The sequence below is a fragment of the Salmo salar genome, chromosome ssa15, assembly GCF_905237065.1.
Source record: "Salmo salar chromosome ssa15, Ssal_v3.1, whole genome shotgun sequence".
Classification (NCBI taxonomy): Eukaryota; Metazoa; Chordata; class Actinopteri; order Salmoniformes; family Salmonidae; genus Salmo; species Salmo salar.
The window spans coordinates 88,040,515-88,064,924 of NC_059456.1; the positions used below are offsets into that span (position 1 = coordinate 88,040,515).

The 24,410-nt window shown below is 42.0% G+C and overlaps 2 protein-coding genes across 3 annotated transcripts in view; one reads left to right on the forward strand and one right to left on the reverse strand.

Moving 5' to 3' along the window:
- Nucleotides 1–8,455, forward strand: part of gtsf1 (gametocyte specific factor 1) — a 21,858-nt gene extending 13,403 nt beyond the window's left edge. Inside the window, exons 3-8 of one of the 2 annotated variants that reach the window (XM_045696245.1) lie at nucleotides 6,806–6,912; nucleotides 7,048–7,174; nucleotides 7,279–7,362; nucleotides 7,561–7,624; nucleotides 7,755–7,829; nucleotides 7,991–8,455. In XM_045696245.1, coding sequence (XP_045552201.1) covers nucleotides 6,806–6,912; nucleotides 7,048–7,174; nucleotides 7,279–7,362; nucleotides 7,561–7,624; nucleotides 7,755–7,829; nucleotides 7,991–8,000 — 467 coding nt within the window. In that variant the 3' untranslated portion in view covers nucleotides 8,001–8,455. The remainder of the gene's footprint in view (nucleotides 1–6,805; nucleotides 6,913–7,047; nucleotides 7,175–7,278; nucleotides 7,363–7,560; nucleotides 7,625–7,754; nucleotides 7,830–7,990) is intronic. The other variant, XM_045696246.1, reaches the window with a different exon arrangement.
- An 8,679-nt stretch (nucleotides 8,456–17,134) lies between these two features.
- On the reverse strand, nucleotides 17,135–23,985 carry LOC106572532 (nuclear receptor subfamily 4 group A member 1). Its single transcript, XM_014146775.2, has 7 exons — nucleotides 23,905–23,985; nucleotides 21,411–22,198; nucleotides 21,133–21,262; nucleotides 20,859–21,022; nucleotides 20,490–20,692; nucleotides 20,065–20,243; nucleotides 17,135–19,781 (listed from the first exon to the last, which is right to left on the reverse strand). Exons 2-7 carry the CDS (start codon nucleotides 22,194–22,196, stop codon nucleotides 19,525–19,527), a joined length of 1,719 nt encoding a protein of 572 aa, XP_014002250.2. The 5' UTR covers nucleotides 22,197–22,198; nucleotides 23,905–23,985; the 3' UTR covers nucleotides 17,135–19,524.
- Between the last annotated feature and the right edge of the window lie 425 nt (nucleotides 23,986–24,410).

Here is a 24,410-nt window from a genome sequence, read left to right on the forward strand (position 1 = left end):
CTTCAAAGGGGGAGACACTCTAGACCGAAACTGTTACAGACCTATATCCATCCTGCCCTACCTTTCTAAGGTCTTCAAAGGCCAAGTTAACAAGCAGATCACTGACCATTTCGAATCCCACCGTACCTTCTCTGCTATGCAATCCGGTTTCCCGAGCTGGTCACGGGTGCACCTCAGCCATGCTCACGGTCCTAAACGATATCATAATTGCCATCGATAAAAGACAGTACTGTGCAGCCGTCTTCATCGACCTGGCCAAGGCTTTCGACTCTGTCAATTACCGTATTCTTATCGGTAGACTGGTTTTTCAAATGACTGCCTCGCCTGGTTCACCAATACTTCTCAGATAGAGTTCAGTGTGTCAAATCGGAGGGCCTGTCATCCAGACCTCTGGCAGTCTCTCTGGGGGTACCACAGGGTTCAATTCTCGGGCCGACTCTTTTCTCTGAATACATCAATGATGACGCTCTTTCTGTGTGTGATTCCTTGGTCCACCTCTACGCAGACGACACCGTTCTGTATACATCTGGCCCTTCTTTGGACACTGTGTTAACCTGTTTAGGATAGGGGGCAGTATTGACACGGCTGGATAAAAAACATACCCGATTTAATCTGGTTACCACTCCTACCCAGTAACTAGAATATGCATATACTTATTACATATGGATAGAAAACACCCTCAATTTTCTAAAACTGTTTGAATGGTGTCTGTGAGTATAACAGAACTCAAATGGCAGGTCAAAACCTGAGAGATTCCTTTACAGGAAGTGGCCTGTCTGACCATTTCTTGAACTTCTTTTCCATCTCTATCATTTACTAAGGATCTCTGCTCTAACGTGACACTTCCCACGTCGTCCATAGGCGCTCAGAGCCCGGGAAAAAACAGAATGTCGTCATTCCAGCCCCAGGCTGAAACACATTATCGCCTTTCTCAAGTGGCCGATCAAGGGACACTGGCTTATGCGCGTGACCCCGACCGCCCCCGCCTTTGGGATTTTTTCCTCTGTTTGCCGAAAAGGAGATTCCCTGTCGGAATATTATCGCTTTTCTACGAGAAAAATGTCGTAAAAATTGATTTTAAACAGCGGTTGACATGCTTCGAAGTACGGTAATGGAATACTTAGAATTTTATTGTCACGAATTGCGCCATGCGCGCGACACTTCTTTACTATTTCGGATAGTGTCTGGAACGCACGAACAAAACGCCGCTATTCGGATATAACGATGGATTATTTTGGACCAAACCAACATTTGTTATTGAAGTAGCAGACCTGGGAGTGCATTCTGACGAAGACAACAAAAGGTAATCAAACTTTTATAATAGTAAATATGATTATGGTGAGTGCTAAACTTGCCGGGTGTCTAAATAGCTAGCCCGTGATGCCTGGGCTATGTACTTAGAATATTGCAAAATGTGCTTTCACCAAAAAGCTATTTTAAAATCGGACATATCGAGTGCATAGAGGAGGTCTGTATCTATAATTCTTAAAATAATTGTTATGCTTTTTGTGAACGTTTATCGTGAGTAATTTAGTAAAATGTTAGCGAATTCCCGGAAGTTTGCGGGGGTATGCTAGTTCTGAACGTCACATGCTAATGTAAAAAGCTGGTTTTTGATATAAATATGAACTTGATTGAACAAAACATGCATGTATTGTATAACATAATGTCCTAGGGTAGTCATCTGATGAAGATCATCAAAGGTGAGTGCTGCATTTAGCTGTCTTCTGGGTTTTGGTGACATTATATGCTGGCTTGAAAAATGGGTGTCTGATTATTTCTGGCTTGGTACTCTGCTGACATAATCTAATGTTTTGCTTTCGTTGTAAAGCCTTTTTGAAATCAGACTGTGTGGTTAGATTAACGAGAGTCTTGTCTTTAAATGGCTGTAAAATAGTCATATGTTTGAGAAATTGAAGTAATAGGATTTTTAAGGTTTTGAAAATCGCGCCACAGGCTGGCAGTGGCTGTTACGTAGGTGGGACGAATTCGTCCCGCCTAGCCTAGAGAGGTTAACAAACCTCCAAACGCACTTCAATGCCATACAGCACTCCTTCCGTGGCCTCCAACTGCTCTTAAACGCTAGCAAAACGAAATGCATGCTCTTCAACCGATCGCTACCCGCCCGCCCGACAAGCATCACTACTCTGGACGGTTCTGACTTAGAATATGTGGACAACTACAAATACCTAGGTGTCTGGCTAGACTGTAAACTTTCCTTCCAGACTCATTAACTTCTCTAGGATAGGGGCAGTATTTTGACGTCCGGATGAAAGGCGTGCCCAAATTTAACTGCCTGCTTCTCGGGCCCAGAATGTAGGATATGCATATTAGTAGTAGATTTGGATAGAAAACACAGAAGTTTCTACAACTGTTTGAATGATGTCTGTGAGTATAACAGAACTCATATGGCAGGCAAAAACCTGAGAAAAAATCCAACCAGGAAGTGACTTGTAGTTTTTCTATCTAATCCCTATCGAAACTACAGTGTCTGTGGGGTCATTTTGCACTTCCTAAGGCTTCCATTGGCTGTCAACAGCCTTTAGAAACGTGTTTCATGCGTCTACTGTTACTGGGCAGAGAATAGGAGCTCAGTCAATCAGTGGACTGCCTGGAACAAGTGAGTTCTTTACTGCGTGGGCACGCTGGCGTGCCGCTCCTTCTTTTTCCTCTGTAATGAATACGCTATTGTCCGGTTGGAATATTATCAAAGTTTTATGTTAAAAAGACCCTAAGGATTGATTGTAAACATCGTTGGACATTTTTCTACGAACAGTAATGGAACTATTTTACTTTTTGTCTCTGGTTTTGTGCTCTCACGTTATGCCTTTGGATTAGTGATCTGAACGCGCGAACAAAACGGAGGTATTTGGACATAAATATGGAGTTTTTCGAACAAAAATAACATTTCTTGTGGCAGTCCTGGGAGTGCATTCTGACGAAGATCAGCAAAGGTAAGGGAAGATTTATAATACTAATTCTGAGTTTAGTTGACTCCAGAACTTGGCGGGTAACTGTATAGCTTGCTTTGATGGCTGAGCTCTGTACTCAGAATATTGAAAAATGTGCTTTCACCGTAAAGCTGTTTTAAAATCTGACACAGCGGTTGCATTAAGGAGAAGTGTATCTGTAATTCTTTCAATAACTGTTGTAAATTTTATCAACGTTTATGATGAGTATTTTTGTAAATTGATGTGCTCATTCACCGGGGGTTTTGGTGGGAATACATTTTCTGAACATCACGCGCCAATGTAAAATGGGGTTTATGGATATAAATATGAACTTTATCAAGCAAAACATACATGTATTTTGTAACATTAAGTCCTGGGAGTGTCATCTGATGATCATCAAAGGTTAGTGATTAATTTTAGCTGTATTTCTGGTTTTTGTGACACCTCTTTGCTTGGAAAATGGCTGTGTGGTTTTTCTTGTCTCTGCGCTGTCCTAACATAATCTAATTTTATGCTTTCGCCATAAAACCTTTTTGAAATCAGACACTGTGGTTGGATTAAGGAGAATCTTGTCTTTTTAAAATGGTGTATAATACTTGTATGTTTGAGAAATTTGAATTATGAGATTTTTGTTGTTTTGAATTTGCCGCCCTGCTATTTCACTGGCTGTTGATAGTGTGTACCGCGGGTGGGTTGCTAGTGTCCCAGATGTCCCAAAGAGGTTTAAGCATCTCCAATCCAAAATTAAATCTAGAATCGGCTTCCTATTTCGCAACAAAGCCTCCTTCACTCATGCTGCCAAACATACCATCGTACCGATCCTCGACTTCGGCGATGTCATTTATCAAATAGCCTCTACTCAGACTGCATCCAGTTTGCTATCACAGTGCCATCGTTTTGTCACCAAAGCCCCATATAACACCCAGTACTGCGACCTGTATTCTCTCGTCGGCTGGCCCTCGCTACATATTCGTCGCCAGACCCACTGGCTCCAGGTCATCAATAAGTCTTTGCTAGGTAAAGCTCCACCTTATCTCAGCTCACTGGTCACCATAACAACACCCACCTGCAACACACGCTCCAGCAGGTATATTTCACTGGTCATCCCCAAAGCCAACGCCGCCTTTCCTTCCAGTCCTCTGCTGCCAATGACTGGAACGAATTGCAAAAACTCTGAAGTTGGAGACTTATATCTCCCTCACTAACTTTAAGCATCAGCTATCTGAGCAGCTTACCGATCGCTGCAGCTGTACATAGCCCATCTGTAAATAGCCCACCCAACTACCTACCTCATCCCAATATTGGTTTTATTTACTTTTTTGCTCTTTTGCACACCAGTATTTCTACTTCCACATCATCATCTGCACATCTATCACTTCAGTGTTAATTTGCTAAATTGTAATTACTTCGCTTCTTTGGCCTATTTATTGCCTTACCTCCTTACTCTGTTTGCACACACTGTATATAGATTTTTCCATTCCATGTTATTGGCTGTACTTTTGTTTATCCTATGTGTAACTCTGTGTTGTTTTTTGTCACACTGCTTTGCTTTATCTTGGCCAGGTCGCAGTTGTAAATGAGAACTTGTTCTCAACTGGCCTACCTGGTTAAATAAAGGTGAAATAAAAATAAAGGTGTATTTTTGTTGCATTTAGGGGAGCTAACATCTCATTCAGGGTGGCTGAGCCCTGGCTCCCCTGTAATTCGCACCCTGCATTTGGGTAAACCATAATTCTATCCTCCTGATTCCTGTTTACAAGCTAAAATTAAAGCAGGAAGCACCAGTGACTCGATCAATTACAGGACTGTTTTGCTAGCACAGACTGGAATATGTTCCGGGAATCCTCCGACGGCATTGAGGAGTACACATCAGTCATTGGCTTCATCATTTAGTGCATCGACGACGTCCCCACAGTGACCGTACGTACATACCCCAACCAGAAGCCATTGATTACAGGCAACATCTGCACTGAGCTAAAGGCTAGAGTTGCCGCTTTCAAGGAGCGGGACTCTAACCCGGAAGCTTATGAGAAATCCCGCTATTCCCTCCGACGAACCATCAAACAGGCAAAGTATCAATACAGGACTAAGATCGAATCGTACTACACCGGCTCTGACACTCATTCGGATGTGGCAGGGCTTGCAAACCATTACAGACTACAAAGGGAAGCACAGCCGACAGCTGCCCAGTGACACCAACTGGCAAGTGTCTTCACTGACATTTTCAACCTCTCCCTGTCCAAGTCTGTAAAACCAACAAGCAGACCTCCCTGTGCCCAAGAATACTAAGGTAACCTGCCTAAATGACTACCGACCCGTAGCACTCACGTCTGTAGCCATGAAGTGCCTTGAAAGGCTGGTCATGGCTCACATAAACACCATTATCCCAGAAACCCCAGACCCACTCCACTTTGCATACCGCCCCAACAGATCCACAGATGATGCAATTTATATTGCACTCCACACTGCCCTTTCCCACCTAGACAAAAGGAACACCTATGTGAGAATGTTATTCATTGACTACAGCTCAGCGTTCAACACCATAGTGCCCTCATCAATAAGCTAAGGACACTGGGACTAAACACCTCCCTCTGCAACTGGATCCTGGACTTCCTAATGGGCCGCCCCCAGGTGGTAAGGGTAGGTAACAACACATCCGCCACGCTGATCCTCAACACAGGGGCCCCTCAGGGGTGCGTGCTCAGTCCCCTCCTGTACTCCCTGTTCGCTCATGACTGCATGGCTAGGCATGACTCCAACACCATCATTAAGTTTGCTGATGACACAACAGTGGTAGGCCTGATCACCGACAACGACGAGACAGCCTATAGGGAGGTGGTCAGAGACCTGGCAGTGTGGTGCCAGGACAACAACCTCTCCATCAATGTGATCAAGACAAAGGAGATGATTGTGGACTACAGGAAAAGAGGACCGAGCACACCCCCATTCTTATCGACGTGGCTGTAGTGGTGCAGGTTGAGAGATTCAAGTTCCTTGGTGTCCACTTCACCAACAAACTAACATGGTCCAAGACCGTCGTGAAGAGGGCACGACAAAACCTATTCCCCCTCAGGAGACTGAAAAGATTTGGCATGGGTCCTCGGATCCTCTCAAGATTTTACAGCTGCACCATCGAGAGCATCCTGAGTGGTTGCATCACTGACTGGTATTGCAACTGCTCGGCCTCTGACCGCAAGGCACTACAGAGGGTATTGCGAACGGCCCAGTACATCACTGGGGCCAAGCTTCCTGCCATCCAGGACCTCTGTACCAGGCAGTATCAGAGGAAGGCCCTGAAAATTGTCAGACTCCAGCCACCCTAGTCAAAGACTGTTCTCTCTGCTACCGCACGGCAAGCGGTACTGAAGCGCCAAGTCTAGGTCCAAGAGGCCTCCTGAATATCTAATCAAATGGCTACCCAGACTATTTGCATTGCCCCCCTCCCCCTCTTTTACACCGCTATTACTCTCTGTTGTTATCATCTATGCATAGTCACTTTAATAACTCTACATACATGTACATATTACCTCAACTAACCGGAGCTCCTGCACATTGACTCTGTACCGGTACCCCCCTGTATATAGTCTCGCTATTGTTATTTCACTGCTCCTCTTTAATTACTTGTTGCTTTTATTTCTTATTCTTACCCGTATTTTTGAAACTACATTGTTTAGGGGCTCGTAAGTAAGCATTTCACTGTAAGGTCTACACCTGTTGTATTCGGCGCATGTGACTAATATCGTTTGATTTTGATTTGACACCTTGCCTACATTAGTCTACTTTTAGCTCATTGTAACTAAGTAATTTCCTTGGTGTTAACATGGCTCCATGGCATTATTTTCTGTTGTCAATAGATCCAGAAGATGCCTGTGATCCAAATAAACTCCTTCAGTGTCCATACGACAAGAACCATCAGATCCGTGCCTGCCGCTTTCCGTACCATCTGATCAAGTGCAGCAAAGTTAGTAGCTATTGGAAGGAATGTTGTTGAAGGCGCAATATGACATTGTGCCATGTCATCTTAAATGTTGCTAATATAGTCAGTTGGTACATGGGAAAACAAGTTATTCAGCTGTCCTCTTGTCCTTTCCTGTAGAACCACCCTAAACTGGCCAGTGAATTAAAAACGTGCCCTTTCAACGCCCGCCACCTGATGCCCAAGCATGAGCTTTCCCACCACATTGCTAACTGTGTTGACAGAATATCTGTGAATGCAGAAGACTGTGAGCTCTTTTTTGTTTTGTTTTACCCTTCCTGTATTTTCATTATTCAATGATAAGCCTATTTGCACCCTTTAGTGAGTCTAACCAGGTTCTGTGATTTCCAGTGGGCAGCGCTGAGCTGCAGAGCAAATGGCAGGTCCCTGTTAGCACCTGGACGAACACCAACTGTGATGAGGACTGGGATAAAGGTACTCTCTCACAAACTGCTGATTATGCGTGTGTACTCAAAGCAAAGATGCCATGAATGCATTTATTTGTTTCGCAACTTCTGCACACTCCGTGGACTGATGCAGTGAATGCAACTTTTCAGATATTTTTAGGCTGGAGATTTTCCATTGATTTCCATCAGCAGCATTTTATTTAAATGCAGCTTTTTCTTTTTGTAGAAGCAGATATTTCTTCGGCGCCTTTCGTATGGGGAGTGTCCACAAACCTGATCAGTCAGAACAGGTCAGCTGACCACACAAAGTTTGCAGTGGAGTTTATTGCTACTAAATATGATATTTGAAAAGGAGCTGGTTAATATTTTCAAATTTAAAACAGTTTTAAGTGTAGTCTTATTTTTTATTTTTTATTTTAGGACTGAGCCATGCACTACAAACAATCTTACCCCTGGACTCCGAGCTCCAAGAACTCTGCCCTGGAAAATGTGTAGGTAATGTTTAATTTGTTTTTATGTTACAGCATTCTGTATTTATTTCTTATGGTTTGGCGCCACGCTGTCTTTTCTTGCTGTACTGTCTCACTTAAAAGCTCGTGGCCAGGTGTTCACTTGTCCCTCTTAGGCTCATTGTATTTCTCATTATTTTTGTTCAGGACTGACTAAGGGCAGAATGAATGACAAAAGTTGGAAGTCAAGAGGCTATCTTGCAGTTAAGTTTTATATCATAGATGCATGTTTTATTATCTCACTTTGACTTGGACATATTTGAGAAAAATCCCATTGACTATTTTGTTTGACTATAAATGCATGCTTTGTAACCTAACCTTAGACATGGTGATTGGGGTTTGTGTCCCCTTTTTTGTTATTAAAAGGCTTTTTTGCAGAAGTGTTTCCCTATACTAACTCTGCATGTAGGCTGTTAATGTACTGTATGTTCCTGAGGCCCTACTGCAGATACCAATATATTCTCACTGTTGCACATATCAGATATCTTCAAGATGCTCATTATGCTGACTGTAAAGTTGATTTAGCCTCATAATGGATCTTGCTTTGATCTTTTGCTGGGTTTGTTGTATATTATTGGATTTTGGCCTGTAATTACAATTTCTTTTAAGTGAGGTAATGTTCTGTCCTCATGAAGGCTTAAATGTCTAACAATTTGCATGTTGGGCACCAGAGAACGGACAGGTTGAAAATGGATTGGGCATTTAAGCAGATTGGACTAGAGTTGGACATTTAATCCTATCTGATAGGCAAAATCCAGATAACTTTCGAAAAACTGGGCCCAACTGATCTCTTGTTAAACCTTCAATACACAATAAATTCATCCACGCAGCTGTTCTTAATTGCAACCGTTAAGGCCATCTCCATAGATGGATTAGCTGACAATGTCACAAACTATGCACGTTCATCAAATGGGGCAGAGTCTGTGTTTTGTGATTCTGGATTGCAACAATGACAAGAAGCTACCATTTGTGGAATTGTATTGTAGGTGGTTCGATTCAGCTTGTATCTTGTTACAATGTTTTGATTGATGCCACCTATATGCTAATATGGCTGAAATTCGCTAGCTAATCAACAACTGTGACAATGTATTTGTGACAAGTGCTGATTGTGCAAAGTTTGTTTTCAATAAACATTAGAGGCAAATATAGTTTGTTAATAATCTAAGCCAACCCTGTCTGTTTTGCTCCATAGTTGCGCATGTGTTGGTTTTGTTGCTAAACAACCAACCGGTCTATTTGGATTAGTCAACGTTCTACTACTTCTGAGGTGGTAAAAAAAAGGGTGCGTACTGCCATCTGGAGTGTTGTTTGAACAAGTATAAAGCCAAGTTCGGCGACTCGAACTGCAGATAGTTGAAGTAGAGGTATTGGGACTAAATTCCAAATGACATAATATGTATGTTCACATTAGCAACGGGAATGTCACGAGCCGGAGGGGGTTTGGGTGACGTTCTTGCTTCGCAGCTCAAATATACCGTAAATTCACTGGAGTGCCAGAGTGCGCTCTGGGTGTTTGTAAATTCAGAGCGTTCAGTTCACCCTGGACGCTCTGGCGGAGGAGTAGGGTTGATCCGAGCGTTCTGACATCACAACCGATTACCAAGCTAACTGGCTAAAGTTGGCTAGATAAGTTTTACTTCCAGACACAAATGACAGAACCTCACCCTGACCATTTTACTAGCACAGCAGGTTATGCTGTTTTCATGTTATCTAGAGTGTTGGTAAATACATCTTTGCTGCTGGCAACAATTGAATTATGTTTTAATGCCGATGTTTACTGACACGGTCTTAATCAACAGGTGTTGCGCGTTTGTAAATTCATCAGTTATTCTGCGCTCAAGCAAGATCAGACGAATCCTCTGAAATCAGAGTAGATAGCCTACTGGACTATGGCTAAGCAGGGAAACTATTCAGCTAGCTATGCAAGCAACTTTTCATGCATCTATCATACTAGACTCTTGAATCATGCAAAATTTCAAAAGCATGTGAAAACATTTTAAATAGTTTATTTTCTCAGCCATAAACATTCATTTAGCAAGACAAAGCGTACATCATAGTCCACAGATGCTAGGATGCGATAGTCCGGCATCCCATTGTGACATAGCTGTGCAGCTCCTTCAACTGTTTACCATTGGGGGGGGGGAGAAAAATGGGCCAATGCATTAGCAGCAGGGTCTGGTCTGCTTAGTTCATTGACTATATATAAACCAGAAAAAACAGTGAGTGGGACGTCTCGCTTCCTATTCCATCTTGGCTACTGCCACCTGCAGTTATGGAATGTTTGTTCACACATAATTAATTTGCTTATCCCTCTTGATGACCTGGATGGAATTGTGTGGTCCTACCTAAAACGATAGGAGGTCCCACCCAGTTGGCTATGTTAAAATGGTGGAAGTCCTCAATGCAATGTCCACGCCAAAACTGGTTATTTCCAAGTAGTGATCTCTATGGTGTCACCTTAGTCCTGCTTGCTGCCATAGTCTTTGAAGATATGTTTGCCCTCTGGTGGGTATTACCATCGGAACAACTTAGTCCTACTTTTTGAGCAGACTAAGGACGATTTGTTCTATTTGACAATCATTCCATACACCTGAAATAAAAGATTTCCTTGTTTACCAAGACAAATCTACTGTGGCAATTTACCCAACGCGTATGAATGGAAATTGAATGTTGGTGTAGCCTACTGTTATTTGTTTCCTATTTTATGTAATCCATTAAATACAACTGTCTTTAAAATATAATTGTCTGGTATGGTCCTTTATCAAGATGATCGCAGGTAAAATATCCCTGGACTTTCCATATTTGAAATGTGTAACTAATATAACTATATAGCAGGGGTACGCAACTTTTACCCTACGAGGTCCGGAGCCTGCTGGTTTTCTGTTCTACCTGATAATTAATTGCACCCACCTGGTGGCATAGGTCTAAATCAGTTCCTGATTTTAAAGGGGAACAGTGAATGGCTTCAAGGTCCAGTTGAGTTTGAATTTCTGTATAGTATGTATTTAGCAACGGTGCTTTTATTAGAAGTCACAGTAGGGCTCAACACTTGCCTTTTCTTTGACGTGAGCTATTTGCATGAATGTTCCTTTAGACAGGGTATTAGGTAATGATAATGTCATTTGTTTTAAAACTTGTGCGAAAGAGGTTTACTGATATCCCACACATGGGTTTTATTGGTATTCCTGCAAGGATGGTGACACATTCTATAGAGGCTATGAAAAGAAAACAACCCCAATGTTTGACAGTTAAACTTTAAAAGAAGATATAAAAGATATATATATTCAAGGAACATACTGAAAACTTAACAATTTGATTTTAAAATACATATAAAAATGTAAAAAAATGACATTACTTTATGCATGTCTTTAAACACAAGTAGGGTTACAATCCTACTTTGAAGCAACCATGATCCTATCATGGTCTTTAGACCCGTCTCCAGTCTTCTACAAGCAGATTTGATCATACTTTCTCATTTAATTAGAAGATTGCAGCTAAGGAAAAATATGCCAAAAAATCAGTGAGTGACAATTCGCACAGCACGGCGAAATGCACCACGCGAAGAGGTCATTTTCCTCAGGATGAGACGCACTGAATCCGTTGTTGGTGACAACTGATGCAGCTGCTGAAAGGTTGCAGCGTCCACGCACAGTGTCAAATCCAGAGGGCTCTTCTCGAGACAACGTCCTATTAATTATCTCCCATGCAGCAACCATGTTAGTGAAATATAGAGATTTTTCTCCCTTCAATATGATTTAACAAACTCTGAAGTTATTCCATCGTTTTCTTTATGCAAGAAGTGAAATGTCAGCTGTTTTCATGATGCTCAGAAAATATATTAGATTCTTGAATTCCCAGTGAAGCTTTCCAAAATATGACATTTCAAGAACAACTAAATGACGAGGTTCATTTCATTTTTGAATGACGACAGTCAAAATTTAAGTGAAGAATGTTAAGGTTCACGATTTCTTGAATTAAAAACTAGACTTCAAAGACTTTCATTGTTTTTGTGTAGTGATGCTCTGTTCTGAGGCTTTGCCAAGCTAGGTTTCTGACATAAGTATTTTTAAAGGAGGTGTGTGTGTGTGTTTGCGTGTACGCCGCCTTCTTCCTTTCTTGGGCTGCCTTTGCATCTCTTCGAGGCCACCTGATGGCACTGTTAATCCATTTGTAGCTGAAAAGTCTATTTAGGTTTACACACAATTCACTGTGTAGAGACAGTTATTGAATTATACTTGACTATGTATGCTGCAAATACATTTTGCATTTTAAAGATGTAATCTTTCATACATATGTTGCTATACAGCAAGACCTACTATAGATTGGTTTTCCCCTTGCCACTGATTACTCATGGAATCCATTTCAGCAACTAGCCTAAAGAGATTATAGGGGGACTAGAATTTGGATAAACCTGTCCAGGCTGCTTCCTTTAGGACTTTGGGGATACTATGTTATCTCCCATGGGCAGTTTTTACTTCATATCTCAAATGTCCTTGTTCCACTTGATGGGATTTGGATGTTCCTCAAGCGTCCATGTGAGCAAGCATGAGCAGTATCGGTTACGGTTACAGAGCCCCAAGGCCACAAGTGGGGTGTTAATCCTAGAAGGGACTTGCCCTGCCAACACACACTCAGTCGCATCTAAGTGGCATTATTAATTTCATATGATGACTGGCTATTTTTAAAGTGGAGGCTAATATTGGAGGTGTTCAGAGGACTGTGTCTCCTTCCATGTTGCCATCTGGGTTGAGAGAATATGAGTCCCCCTAGGAACATGGTGTACACTTGGAGGAATCTAAGTCATGACTTTCTACTTCCTTTTACAGTTGGATCCAATGCATTTGTGTGATTCTCGTAGTGAAATGCCCTTTTCGTTGCATTGTTTGAGCTGCTAAAATGATAGTTATGTAGACCTATGTCCTACAATATGTGGACAGGAAACTCCAATAAACGTTCCTTATGGCCTGGAAACTACTTGATGGTCATTGGTTTAGACGCATGGGTTAGGATTCCCTTGGCCTACACATACATTGCATTCAGAAAGTATTCAGACCCCACTTTTTCCACATTTTGTTACGTTACAGCCTTATTCTAAAATGGATTAAAGAAAAAAAAAAATATTCATCAATCTACACACAATACCCCATAGTGACGAAGTGAGAACAGGTTTTTAGATATTTTTGCAAATGTATTAAAAATAAAAAAGGACACCTAATTTACACAAGTATTCAGGCTGTATCACATCCGGCCATGATTGGGAGGGCGGCGCACAATTGGCTCAGCATCTTCCGGGGTAGGCCGTCATTGTAAAAAAGAATTGCCTAGTTTAAATTAAAAAAAATATATATAAATTCAGACCCTTTACTATAAGACTTGAAATTGGGCTCAGGTGCATCCTGTTTCCATTGATCATCCTTGATGTTTCTACAACTTGATTGGAGTCCACCTGTGGTAAAATCAATTGATTGAATATGATTTAGACAGGCGTGTGCCTTTCCAATGTCCCACCGTTGACAGTGCATGCCAGAGCAAAAACCATGCCACGAGGTTGAAGGAATTGTTCATAGAGCTCCGAGACAGGATTGTGTCGGCACATATCTGGGAGGCGTACCAAAAAAAATGTCTGCGGCATTGAAGGTCCCTAAGAACACAATGGCCTCAATCATTCTTAAATGAAAGAAATTTGGAACCACCAAGACTCTTCCTAGAGCTGTCCGCCCAGCCAAACTGAGCAATCAGGGGAGAAGGGCCTTGGTCAGGGAGGTGACCAAGAACCCGATGGTCACTCTGACAGAGCTCCAGAGTTCCTCTGTGGAGATGGGAGAACGTTCCAGAAGGACAACCACCTCTGCAGCACTCCACCAATCAGGCCTTTATGGTAGAGTGGCCAGATGGAAGCCACTCTTCACTAAAAGGCACATGACAGCCCGCATGGTGGTGGCATCTTCATGCTGTGGCGATGTTTTTTCAACGGCAGGGACTGGGAGACTAGTCAGGATCGAGGGAAAGCTGAACTGAGCAAAGTACAGAGACTTCCTTGATGTAAACCTGCTCCAGAGCGCTCATGACCTCCGACTGGGGCAAAGGTTCACCTTCCAACAGAACCATGACCCTAAGCACACCGCCATGACAAGGCTGGAGTGGCTTCAGGACAAGTCTTTAAGTGGCCTAGCCAGAGCCCGGACTTGAAAATGATCGAACATCTCTGGAGAGACCTGAAAATAGCTGTGAAGTGATGCTCCCCATCCCACCTGACAGAACTTGAGAGGACCTGCAGAGAAGAATGGGGAAAAACTCCCCAAATACAGGTGTGCCAAGCTTGTAGCGTCATACCCAAGAAGACTCAAGTTTGTAATTTGCTGCCAAAGGTGCATCAACAAAGTACTTATGTATGGGACCACTCAGCCGTCATATCGCTCAGGAAGGAGACGCGTTCTGTCTCCTAGAGATGAATGTACTTTGGTGCGAAAAGTGCAAATCAATCCCAGAACAACAGCAAAGGACCTTGTGAAGATGCTGGAGGAAACCGGTACAAAGTATCTATATCCACAGTAAATAGAACTGTTTGGCCATAAAGACCATAGTTATGTTTGGAGGAAAAAGGAGGAGGCTTGCAAAACGAAGAACACCATCCCAAACGTGAATCACGGGGTGGCAGCATCATGTTGTGGGTTGCTTTGCTGCAGGAGGGACTGGTGCACTTCACAAAATAGATGGCATCATGAGGGAAGGACATTTTCTGGATATATTGAAGCTACATCTCAAGACATCAGTCAGGAAGTTAAAGCTTGGTCGCAAATGGGTCTTCCAAATAGACAATGACCCCAAGCACACTTCCAAAGTTGTGGCAAAATGGCTTAAGGACAACAAAGTCAAGGTGTTGGAGTGGCCATCACAAAGCCCTGACCTCAATTCCATAGAAAATTTGTGGGCAGAACTGAAAAAGTGTGTGCAATCAAGGAGGCCTACAAACCTGACTCAGTTACACCAGCTCTGTCAGGAGCCAAAATTCACACAACTTATTGTGGGAAGCTTGTGGAAGGCTACCCGAAACGTTTGACCCAAGTTAAACAATTTAAAAAGGCAGTTCTACCAAATACTAATTGAGTGCATGTAAACTTCTGACCCACTGGGAATGTGATGAAAGAAATGAAAGCTGAAATAAATCATTCTCTCTAGTATTATTCTGACATTTCACATTCTTAAAATAAAGTGGTGATCCTAACTGACCTAAGACAGGGAATTTTTACTAGGATTAAATGTCAGGAATTGTGAAAAACTGAGTTTAAATGTATTTGGCTAAGGTGTATGTAAACTTCCGACTTCAGCTATATCTCCCTCACTAACTTTAAGCATCAGCTGTCAGAGCACTGCAGCTGTTCACAGCCCATCTGTAAATAGCCCATCCATCCAACTACCTACCTCATCCCCATATTTGTTTTTCTGCTCTTTTGCACACCAGTACTTCTACTTGCACATCCTCATCTGCACATATATCCAGTGTAAATTGCCAAATTATAATTACTTTGCCACTATTGGCCTATTTATTGCCTTACCTCCTTACTTCATTTGCACACACTGTATACAGATTTTTCTATTGTGTTATTGACTGTACGTTTGTTTATCCCATGTGTTACTGTGTATTGTTTTTGTCGCACTGCTTTGCTTTATCATGGCCAGGTCACAGTTGTAAATGAGAACTTGTTCTCAACTAGCCTACCTGGTTAAATAAAGGTGAAATAATAAATAAAAAAGGTGACTTAAAAAAAATGTATCAATATATTCAGCTCTATTTACTCTCAGGTGTGAAAAGGCTAATTAGCATCAAAGTAGTCATCATGCAAGACTACAAATCCCTGCATGCGCCTGCACGTCATCTCTAGCTGGCACCTTTGCTAACAGGTAAATGTAAAGAAATGCACCCAATTTATGAATTACTACATTTTAGCAAACATTTACATTGTTAATCCAGAGATGCTTACCTTTGCCCCAATTCAGCAGTCTTGTCCAGATCCTCATGGCATTTTGTTGTATATCTTCTTCTGGCTCCCGAGTGGCACAGCAGTCTAAGGCACTGGATCTCAGTGCTTGAGGTGTCACTACAGACACCCTGGTTCGAATCCAGGCTCTATCACAACCGGCTGTGATACGGAGTCCCATAGGGCGGCGCACAATTGGCCCAGCGTCGTCTGTATTTGGCCGGTGTAGGCTGTCATTGTAAATAATAATTTGTTATTAACTGACTTGCCTAGTTAAATGTTACTTTTTGTTTTCTTTAAATCATAGCCACATTGGCAGCTAATTAGCATTTAATTTGTTGAGGGTAAATACAGGTGAATGTATGGATAAAAGTTACCTAGTCCGAGAGATATTTACACGGTTATCAAAACGTCATGACAGGGTAAGCGTACACAAAACACAGCCCTTCTTTTAAGTATTTCTAAATTCCCCTATGGGGAAAATGTAATGGTTTTAAAATGATTGGAACCATTTCCCTGTTTGACCGCTAGGTTTTATGGGTATTATGACTCATACTGTGGTACTCTAGAGATACAGATCAAATGGAGACAGATCTGGGTTGGCCATACATAGAATCCAGAAACCTACAGGCAAGATCACTCGAAAGACACTGGAGTAAAACCTCCAAGGGAAACGTACCCCAATGTCCTATCCAGAAGCCCATGGGCTTAGAATATATTTTTTTAAGTTGATGATCCTGGCTATGGTGGCTATGCCCTGTTGATTTCATCACCTCATATTTTGTTGGCACACTGCCTAGCAGAGACCCATTGGAGGCATACGATGGCTGAACTGATGGCCCATATACTGTATTTGCACATATGAACACTTTGTACAACCAGCTTGATTACACCAATAGCAAAGTAACTGCCAGCAGTCTCATCTGGAAGTGCAATCTCTAGAAGTCAGAAGTAGGACTAGGCCTAACAGCTAGAAAGCATTTTAAATAGTTAGTGGAATGGAGTGGATTAATATAGGTCCTGGTACTCATTTCATCCTAAGTAAATTCACACTACTGGACTTTCAGGCTGTGAAAAATAGATTGAACAAAGATTCTATTAGGGAGAACAATTGTTAATTACTGTACAACAACTCTAGCTCTTAAATGTTTTGTTAAATCACATTAACATTTCAGTTTCTATAATGAAAAAATGTATTGTTTTAAGTGTCTTGTATTCTATTTGTGCCATGTAACTTAAAATGCAGAATTTTACATTTTTTTAAAAAGTTTTATAGGTGAGCAAGAATCAATAAACTCATTACAGAACTCTATTTTATATGGAGCTGCAGTATTGAAGATGAAGAAATCTCTGTATGTGTAAAAAAAATAAAAATAATGCAATGCCCGGAACTAAATTAGATTGTGGCGTTAACATTTCTATGTCTTGTGACAGACTATAAGATTTCCAGCAATTCAACTAAGGAGAAACTGTAATCCTTTTGATTTGGACAAATGACATCATATGACTCACTTTATCATAACTAAGGACCTATTACTCAATTTTGTAAAAAAATAAATAATCCTTCAAAGGAAACTAAACAAATTATGTACAATAGCTTTAAATCATGTTTCTCATTCCTTGAGCAATATAATCATAGAATTCAAGTGCTATTTGCATCTGGAAATGTCATGGAATGCATTTTCTCATTTGTTGATGGGCCCATTCTAGATGGTATGCCCATCTTGCATATTGTGGCTTTAAGTATCCCATGCTAATTAAACACATTCATAGTCACAATAAGCGATGTACACTGAGGAACACTCTGTCCATCAGACTGATCAGGGGAAAGCTATGATCCCTTCTGGATGTCACCTGTTAAATCAACAGTCAACAATCAGTGTAGATGAAGGGGAGGAGACAGGTTAAAGAAGGATTTTTAAGCCTTGAGATAATTGAGACATGGATTGTATGTGTGTCATTCAGATGGTGAATGGGCAAGACAAAAGATTGAAGTGCCTTTTTAAACTGGGTATGGTAGTAGGTGCCAGGCCCACCGGTTTGAGTGCGACAAGAACTGCAACTGAAATGTAGGGGTTGGGGCACGACCTGAACTGGGATACCATTTGGGGAAATGTATTTGTTACCTCTAAAAACCCAGCACACCAGCTTACACATTATCATGCAACCCCATTTAGACGTTTTTAAGGTGAAGCTGATTCCTACTGTAATCTGTGATAGATGCTGTAGGAACACTAATGCACATGTTTTGGGAATGTCCTGTGGTGTCCCAGTTCTGGTCACATGTTTCAGATTTCCTCACAAAAATGATGGGGTTCCTTGTGAACAAAGATCCACCTTTATTTTTGTTGAATGATGACTCTTCATTTGTACTGCAACTGGTTCAGAAAATAATCATTTATGGAGGGTTAACAGCAGCAAAAAAGGTTATCATTAGTGCTTGGATTACCCCTGCAATCCTCTCACCTCAAACATGGTTATCATATTTTCAAGATATTCTTCGTATAGAGCAATCAGTGGCCGTGATAAACAAAGCTCAGGCAAACGCAGTTGAGGCATGGGATGTAAAACTATCATAACGCTTGACCAAGCAGTGGACCTACATGGTAAGAGAGAGGGGGGTGACATTTTTTGAGAACATAAATATTTTTTGGTACATTTCATTTTGGGTACTCAAAATGTACTCTTGACCAGTATGTAAATAGTTCTGTATGTTTGTACAAAAGATTGTGCTCATGTCAGTTAATATTTGTAACGTGCTCCTGCGCATTGTATAATGTGAAATAAAATGATCAAAAAAATAAAAACTCTGCTTGGGTTTTCACACAACAGTTTCCCATGAATATCAAGAATGGTCCACCACCCAAAGGACATCCAGCCAACTTGAGTCAACATGCATCCCTCTCATGTTCTGAGGACAACTCAATATTAGGTAGGTGTTCCTAATGTTTTGTACACTGTGTGAAACTCAATGCAAAAAACATTAAGTTGTAATATTTGTTCTGGCTGCTCACTCATAGCTGCCACATTTCAGTGATATTTACACAATATCACTGAAAGTATAATCATCACTATCTGCAATTGGTAGTTCTCAACAGTATCAGGTACCCTTCTCAAATTTCCTTATGATTGTAACATGTTTCAGTCACAATGCTGCAGTGGAGTCATTGTGGCTATGCTATAACACCATGATAGTAGTAAAATCTTGAACCTGAATCTCAAAAATACCATCTAGCTAAGGCATAATGTACATACGAAGCAAGATGACGCAGTCCTTAGTATCAGTCATTACATTTCACAGGCCTATTTTTAAAGTGCACTAACGCATGTTCATCAAAATCTAACTTTGTTTACTTAACTTATGGCAGTTTGCTTTTGGTCCATGGCCTGTCTGTTTTTCACTCCAGTATAAATAATTAGTGCACACAAAGCCATACATCTGAAATACTGCACTAAAACAAACTATTATTGAAATGATAAAAGGAATTATCCTTTTAGCACCATACTATGGCCATTGCTAATGCACAAGAAGTCCTATTTTCCTCAAGTGCAATATAGCTTCAGAGCTTTTACGATAGTATTATTCAGCACTTTCATTTCAGTCTTTAAGAGTCTAGTTTCATTTGTTTCTCCCTACTCCAACAGGGAGATCACTTCATCATTTATCGTCTCTTTAGCACACTGTATAGTCTTTTCTCGCTCTCAGAAAGGCAGAGTTTCCATGAAGATTTTGTCCACTATGGGGGGTGGTGGTACCAAGTCCTCAAGCTTAAGATAGAAGATGCGCTGCAGGCCCTGGGTGCAGAGAGTCCGTAGCTCGGGCAGTTTTCCCAGGAGGCGGGACAGGTAGTTGGGCCGAGTGGAGTCCGAGGCGCAGCTCGAGACGTGATCTCTGAGACAGGTGATGAGCTGGTTCTGGAACTCCTCCACTCGCTTGGGCTCCTTCAGGCCGTGGCGGTCTGTGGAGAATCAGGAGACAGAAAAGGCATGCGTGTGACCGGATAAAGTGTGGAGAGCATACATTTTTAAATAGGACATTTATCATTGTTCTGTAACACAATAACATTATGTAAGCCTGAATCAAGATTTATGCATATCCAGCTTGTTCAGGCAACTCAGGTCAGGGTGAGCATAAAGATTGACTGCAGGCGCTATGTTGCAATGTCATACTGTACTGGATTATGGTGTGTTGTCTCTGTTAACAGAGCCTGACGCGTATGCGTAGGTGGGTTGAGCTCTCACCAGTGATTATGACCAGCGTTGTGAGGCAGGAGAAGGACGACATGTCCAGGTTCATGCGGTGGAGGCTCTGGGAGAAGTCCATGATGGAGTCTATCCAGTCACCAAAGCCCCGTACACATTGCATCCGGTGAAGCACCAGTCCATTGCAGAAGATCAGCTTGTGTGTCTCAGGGTTGATCCTTGGAAAGAGAATATAAATAGGATGGATTAACAATTTTTTTTGTAACCCATGATTGTTGCTTCTAAAATATCTGCACAATGTGAGTTGTGGGTGCAATCAATCCTCTCATTCATATTGTATGTACTGTATTATCCTAGCAATACAGTGACCAATGTCAATACAACACAGTTATAGCTCTGTATACGCAAGGTGGTCTTCTGGACCATTTACATTTTATACAATGACATCATTTGGTTCTTCTTACCTGTATGCTAGTCGCAAGATGAACAGTTCCACGAAGGCTGACTTCAGTAGCAGCTCCTGGTCCTCAGAGCAGAAGGCAGTGAACCCAGGGATGCTCTCAGCCCACTTGCTAATCACGTCCATGGACGCCGTGAGGAGGTTGTAGAACTGTTTGACGTCACCAACGTCCGCTTTCTCTGACAGACTGGCCACAGTCTCCTGGTACTGAATTAGAAAGGAAGGTGAATAGTTAGTTCCATTAGGGGAATGCCGTGCATTCTTTTGGTTCAATTTATGCTCCATCCTTAGAGTATCAACAGTGACCTTATACCCCAAAAAACAATAAGTCATAATAGACAGACCACAATGGAGAATTTGCAGTAGTCCTTACCTTAGAGTAGTCCAGTTTCCCAACACTAGGGTTTGAGTCAATGTGTGCCCTCACAAGAGAGGCAATGATATTAACTGGAGACCCAGCAGAAGATAGGTCCTGGGCTGCTTTTGGCTTGGAGGGCAGACGACCTCTTCGACCTTTTAAGCTATCTGTTCGCACAACTTGGAGAGAGCGAGAGAGATACAAGGTCAATAATGTCTTAGCAACAGAGAGAAACAGTAGTTATTGTGAAAGATGTGGTAGTAAAATGCATCTGAAGTGCTGGGCTCACCTTCTTTCACCATGCCTACTGCCAGGCACTTCTGAAAACGACAGAATTGACAGCGATTCCGTCGCCGCTTGTCCACTGGACAGTCCTTGTTGGCAAGGCACACGTATTTGGCTTTTTTCTGTACAGTACGCTGCAAAGAACACAGAAAAAAAACTTTGCTATTAAGTTCAGGCTAGCAATGGAGCTGCATATATGAATTGTGTTTGCATTGCATAAAAAATGCATCATACACCAATTTATGAAATAAGTTGACGGAAGAGAGAAATAAAGCTACTCACCTTGAAAAAACCTTTGCAGCCCTCACAGGTACGAACCCCATAGTGCTGACAGGAGGCGTTGTCCCCACAGACAGCACAGCGACCCTCATTTCCAGTAGGGCTGTTCGGTTTCAGCGTCATGCTACCTTCCATGAAGCCAGAGTCATCTAGGGTGCCTGGCTCCAGGGTTAGAGGGGAGAAAGAAAGCAGGGAGGGGTGCTGCTCCTGACTCAGAGAGAAGTGGCCTTGCTCAGCCAGCTGGGGCTGGTCCAGAGGAGACAGATCCTCTACTGAGCCGGGGCCGTAGGTGAAGAAAGAGGATGTCTGTGATAATGCAGTCTTATCAGCCACCCAGCAGCCCGGGCTGGGAGAGTAGGGGCCGGAGGCCGAGGCCCAAGCCGATGCAGGCTGGGGCTGGAAGCCTGGGGTAGAGGGAGACTGGGCTGACGCCGGGCTGACGAAACATTCAGAGCCACCAGAAGACAGGGCTTCGTCAAAGTAGCTCAGGGCAAAGCTACCAGGGTAGCAGCCGTAAATCTGGAAGTCATCCAGCTTGAAGGGCGATTCATGGACAGAGACTGTGCTAGAGGTTGTAGGAGCTGTGGCGATCTGACAGGAGTAGGCATCAAACTCGCCAGTGTAGGTGCCCACCAGGGAGTTGATGCTAGGCAGGGAGGCGGCAGAGAGCTGGTCCGTCTGGCTACTTACGTCCATGGCTAACCTGCAGGTAAGGTCCAGGCTCAGAGACTCTGAGTTGTAGAGGCTGTTATCATAAGGCTGAACATGCGGGGGGTGAATGCAGGCCATTTCTGTTGAGTAAAGGTGCAGACAATACGTGAGAACATTTACAAAGGCAATTTTACGGAGGGCCTGTGTGAGCTGACTGTAAGAGATACTAGAATCTACAGTCATGAATTTGTAGTTGACATCCTGTACCCCTGGGTTGCCAATCCCTGCATAAGTTATGGAGGACTGTCAAATCTGTCTCATCTAAAGGCATGAAATGAATTTACTTCAGGTGCCAGATTCTCCCTCCCCTGCAGGATAAGCCACACAACTTCATAACTGTGCCCTTCCTCCCAACGTGTAGTAGGCAATGCTAACCCTTCTGACCCCGCCAGTAGATTCTGAGAAAACGGTCTCTCTTGTAGAAAGCCTTGGTTTCAGTTGAGTGTTTTCCCCAAACTACATCCCCATTACCATGGGTGTAATCTTTAGCCATCATTAACGTTCCATTTTGCAACTAAAACAAGTTTCTATTGGACAAATACAGGTAGGTCCCGCCCCATTTCGTTCCATTTGCACAAATGTTTTGTTACAGAATCAGCATAATGAACACGACCCTGGAAATCCTTCAAGTTTAAAAACATACCGAACTACATGTCTGAGGGGGTTGGCTTTCAGAGTATGGACTCAGGCCATGAAGGAAGAGGAGTGTAGATCCCCCACTGAAGGTAAGACTGATTTGAATGTCTGTCAACACAACTAAAGTTAGGGAGACTTAAAGATGCACTATCCAGAAATCCTGTCGCCATTTCCTAGTTGCTAAAATTCTAATAGTTTGCTTAATTTTTGTTTGTGACAAAAGAAGCAAGTATAGTGTAGAGAATCATTGTACCATCTAAACCGTTGTCAAATAGCTTTTCCATTATCAAAAATATTGTATTTTCATCTGTTTGAAGCTGGTGTACAAAACCGAAAGTAAGACACAAAAACAAATCTTAATGGGAAGCATAGAAATAGCGCGCACAGAACATATCTACTGCTTCTTAGACTTGTTTTCAATGAATAGTGACAGATCTATAACACACACTTTATGTGAAATTGGTCAGGTCCACAAAAAGTTACATATTGCAGCTTTAAGTCTGTCTCCATGTAGCCACACTAGTATGTTTCTGTCTGACTAGTACATTGCTTTAAAAATAGTGTAGCTGGCAGTGCATTCGATTGTGATGCATTAATGCACATCAGAGGAACTAAGTGGAAGCACATGTAGTACCTCTTACCTGTATCAGCAGGTAAGCCACTGCATGCTGACAGTTGCATGTAACATGTGTATAACTAAATAACTATACACATACAGTATGATCATTTGTTGTTGTTTTGACTTCTCATGCAGCAATTCACTGTCAAATATACAGTATTTAAATATACAGTAACTTTTAATTGTCCTCCCAATCACCTATAGATGGCATGTCTCTCCAGTTCTAAGGTATTTAGCATGTATGACTTTTAGATTTATGTATCTCAGGATAACATGGTTGTAATTAATTACATTAACTTACAGAATGCACCATAATAAGGGGTGGCAGGTAGCCTAGTGGTTAAGAGCATTGGGTCAGTAACTGAAAGGGCACTGGTTCGAATCCCCAAGCTGACTAGGTCAAACGTCTGTCAATGTGCCCTTGAGCAAGGCACTTAAATCTAATTGCTCCTGTAAATCACTCGGGATTAGACCTCTGGTAAATGTAATATGATACTGACAGCAATGCCTGAAAGCTGAGCTCTTCCTTACCTGTTAAAATCAATGTCCGTATTCCAAGCGGTAGGTCGACATCTCCAGTAGTTATTTTTGCTCTGCAGTCCAAATGTTGTTGAGGGGAACACATTTTTATACGATCAATTGTATCGTACCATTACGTCAGAGGGACGCCCTGTTCCATTTCCGTACAAGGCAACGCCGAGGCGGGTATCTTTCCAGGCTGAAGCCAATCAGCTCGCGTCAGTCAGAGGTCCTTGCAAGTGACGCACTAGAGGGATTTCATTGAAGCGGAATCAACAGAAGTAGTTTACTACAAACACATTGAGAGACAGAAGTTTGTTAAATATATAAAAAACATAACTTAACGCAGAGCAAAACAAAACAGGCTACTTTAGATGACACAAAACAACGTTCAGTCGCTCATTGGCCAAATATCACATGCATAATAAATTGGCACGCTCTCTTCATTGAAATAATAAAATAATAAATACATCAACTTTTCCCCAATTTAAATGAAGTTTAACTTTTTACCCAGTGAT